The sequence below is a fragment of the Antrostomus carolinensis genome, unplaced genomic scaffold, assembly GCF_000700745.2.
Source record: "Antrostomus carolinensis isolate BGI_N321 unplaced genomic scaffold, ASM70074v2 scaffold47750, whole genome shotgun sequence".
Classification (NCBI taxonomy): domain Eukaryota; kingdom Metazoa; phylum Chordata; class Aves; order Caprimulgiformes; family Caprimulgidae; genus Antrostomus; species Antrostomus carolinensis.
The window spans coordinates 1-1,667 of record NW_010288590.1 but is presented as its reverse complement, the minus strand read 5'-3'; the positions used below and the strand labels follow the sequence as shown (position 1 = coordinate 1,667).

At 58.7% G+C, this 1,667-nt stretch overlaps 1 protein-coding gene across 1 annotated transcript in view; it reads right to left on the bottom strand.

Moving 5' to 3' along the window:
• MLX (MAX dimerization protein MLX) overlaps positions 1-1,664 on the bottom strand; it is a gene marked incomplete at its 5' end in the record, with an annotated part of 1,844 nt that extends 180 nt beyond the window's left edge. The window contains 4 exons of the mRNA XM_010167090.1: positions 203-393; positions 939-1,038; positions 1,311-1,410; positions 1,629-1,664. Coding sequence (XP_010165392.1) covers positions 203-393; positions 939-1,038; positions 1,311-1,410; positions 1,629-1,664 — 427 coding nt within the window. The remainder of the gene's footprint in view (positions 1-202; positions 394-938; positions 1,039-1,310; positions 1,411-1,628) is intronic.
• Between the last annotated feature and the right edge of the window lie 3 nt (positions 1,665-1,667).

Genomic DNA, 1,667 nt, shown 5'->3' with positions numbered 1-1,667 from the left:
CCCCGCCCCACCCCTGGCGGGGAACCGCCCCCACCTCTGCCCAGGCCACAGGGTCTCAGGCAGCCACAGCAGAGCAGGGACCTGGCCCTGCCTGAGCATCTGCCCCCCTCAGAGGTTTCTTAACTCCCAGAAAACCTTTAGGTGTCCTCAGGGAGTGACAGAGACCAAGCAGGACTCTCCCTGGCCGGCTTTCACCCCAAACCAGTCCAGCAGCTGGAGTGGGAGAGACAAGCTGAGAGCTCCTGGAAACTCGTTACTGAGATGGAGGCGTTAAAGGACTGGAACAGGGAATCCATGATGCCTTGGAAAACATTGAACTTCAGCTCGTCAGAGACCTGGTCCTTCCCCTCGTTCGGGTTGTCCTGATGAGCTTTCACAATCTGCTCATAGTTCCTGAAACAAACCAAGTGCCCCATGTGCAGCAGCAGAGTGGGGGCTCCTGCCCGAAACTCGTTACTGAGATGGAGGCGTTAAAGGACTGGAACAGGGAATCCATGATGCCTTGGAAAACATTGAACTTCAGCTCGTCAGAGACCTGGTCCTTCCCCTCGTTCGGGTTGTCCTGATGAGCTTTCACAATCTGCTCATAGTTCCTGAAACAAACCAAGTGCCCCATGTGCAGCAGCAGAGTGGGGGCTCCTGCCCCAGCTGTGGGGACAGAGCTCAGGGGCTGCAGAGATGGGGAGGACCAAGAGTTTGTGGAAAATCCTGCAAGTGAATAGACTCTGGGGAGCTGCAGCCTCTCCTGCCACTGGGAGCAGATCCATGTTCTGCCTCAGATCCACCTTCACACTGAACTCCACCAGCTAACCCAGACCAACCCGCACTAACGAGCCACAGAGGTGATGACAGCTGGCAGGGACAGGCCCTCCGGGTGCACCCACAGAGCCCTGACAGGACAGGAAGGAGAGGGCAGCAACCAGCAGCTCTTCCCTTACACTTTCATGATCTTCAAGGCCATCACGTCTTTCCTGAGCGTAGAAACTTCCTCCTCTTGCTTCTTCTTTTCCTTGTGCAGGAACTGGATGTAGTCGATGGCTGAGCATGGAAAGGCAGAGTGAGGACTCGAGAGCACACACAAGCCCCTGAGATCCCCGCAGAAGGTGCCTGAGCCTGGGCTGCATCAGCTCCTGGCTGCCCTGATTCTCCTCAGGGAGGTGGGTGGGTGCAGGTGTCCAGCCCCTGGACTCCCCCAGAGCATCATCACACCAGAAGGTCCCAAAGTGCTGCACCTCCACCCTGCATGGCTCTAGTGAGGCATTTTGGGGGTTTACAGCACCCGTTTCCCTCTCCCCACCCTCAAGACTCACTCTTCTGCAGCACGATGGCCTTGCTCAGTTTCTGGGAGCCAATGGAGAAGTCCTGCTGCTCACAGGTGGGAACGATGGCCTGCAGGTCGTCGTAGCCTTTCTGTGGGGCAGCAGAGACACGGCGCGCGCAGTCAGAGCTCCGCGGCAAGAGACGGGCTGTTTCAGAAGGTGTCAGATCCCAGAGCCCTCCAGGAGCCAGCCCAGAGCTCCCAGCAGGCTGGTCTGGGGAGGGGAGACCCAGCAGCAAAAGCAAAGGGGAAGGTGCTGGGAGCAGCAGGGCGCTGGGTGCTGCCGGGCCCCGGGAACCGGGGGCGTTACCTTGATGGCGTCTCGCCTCTTCTGCTCGGCCTGGATGTG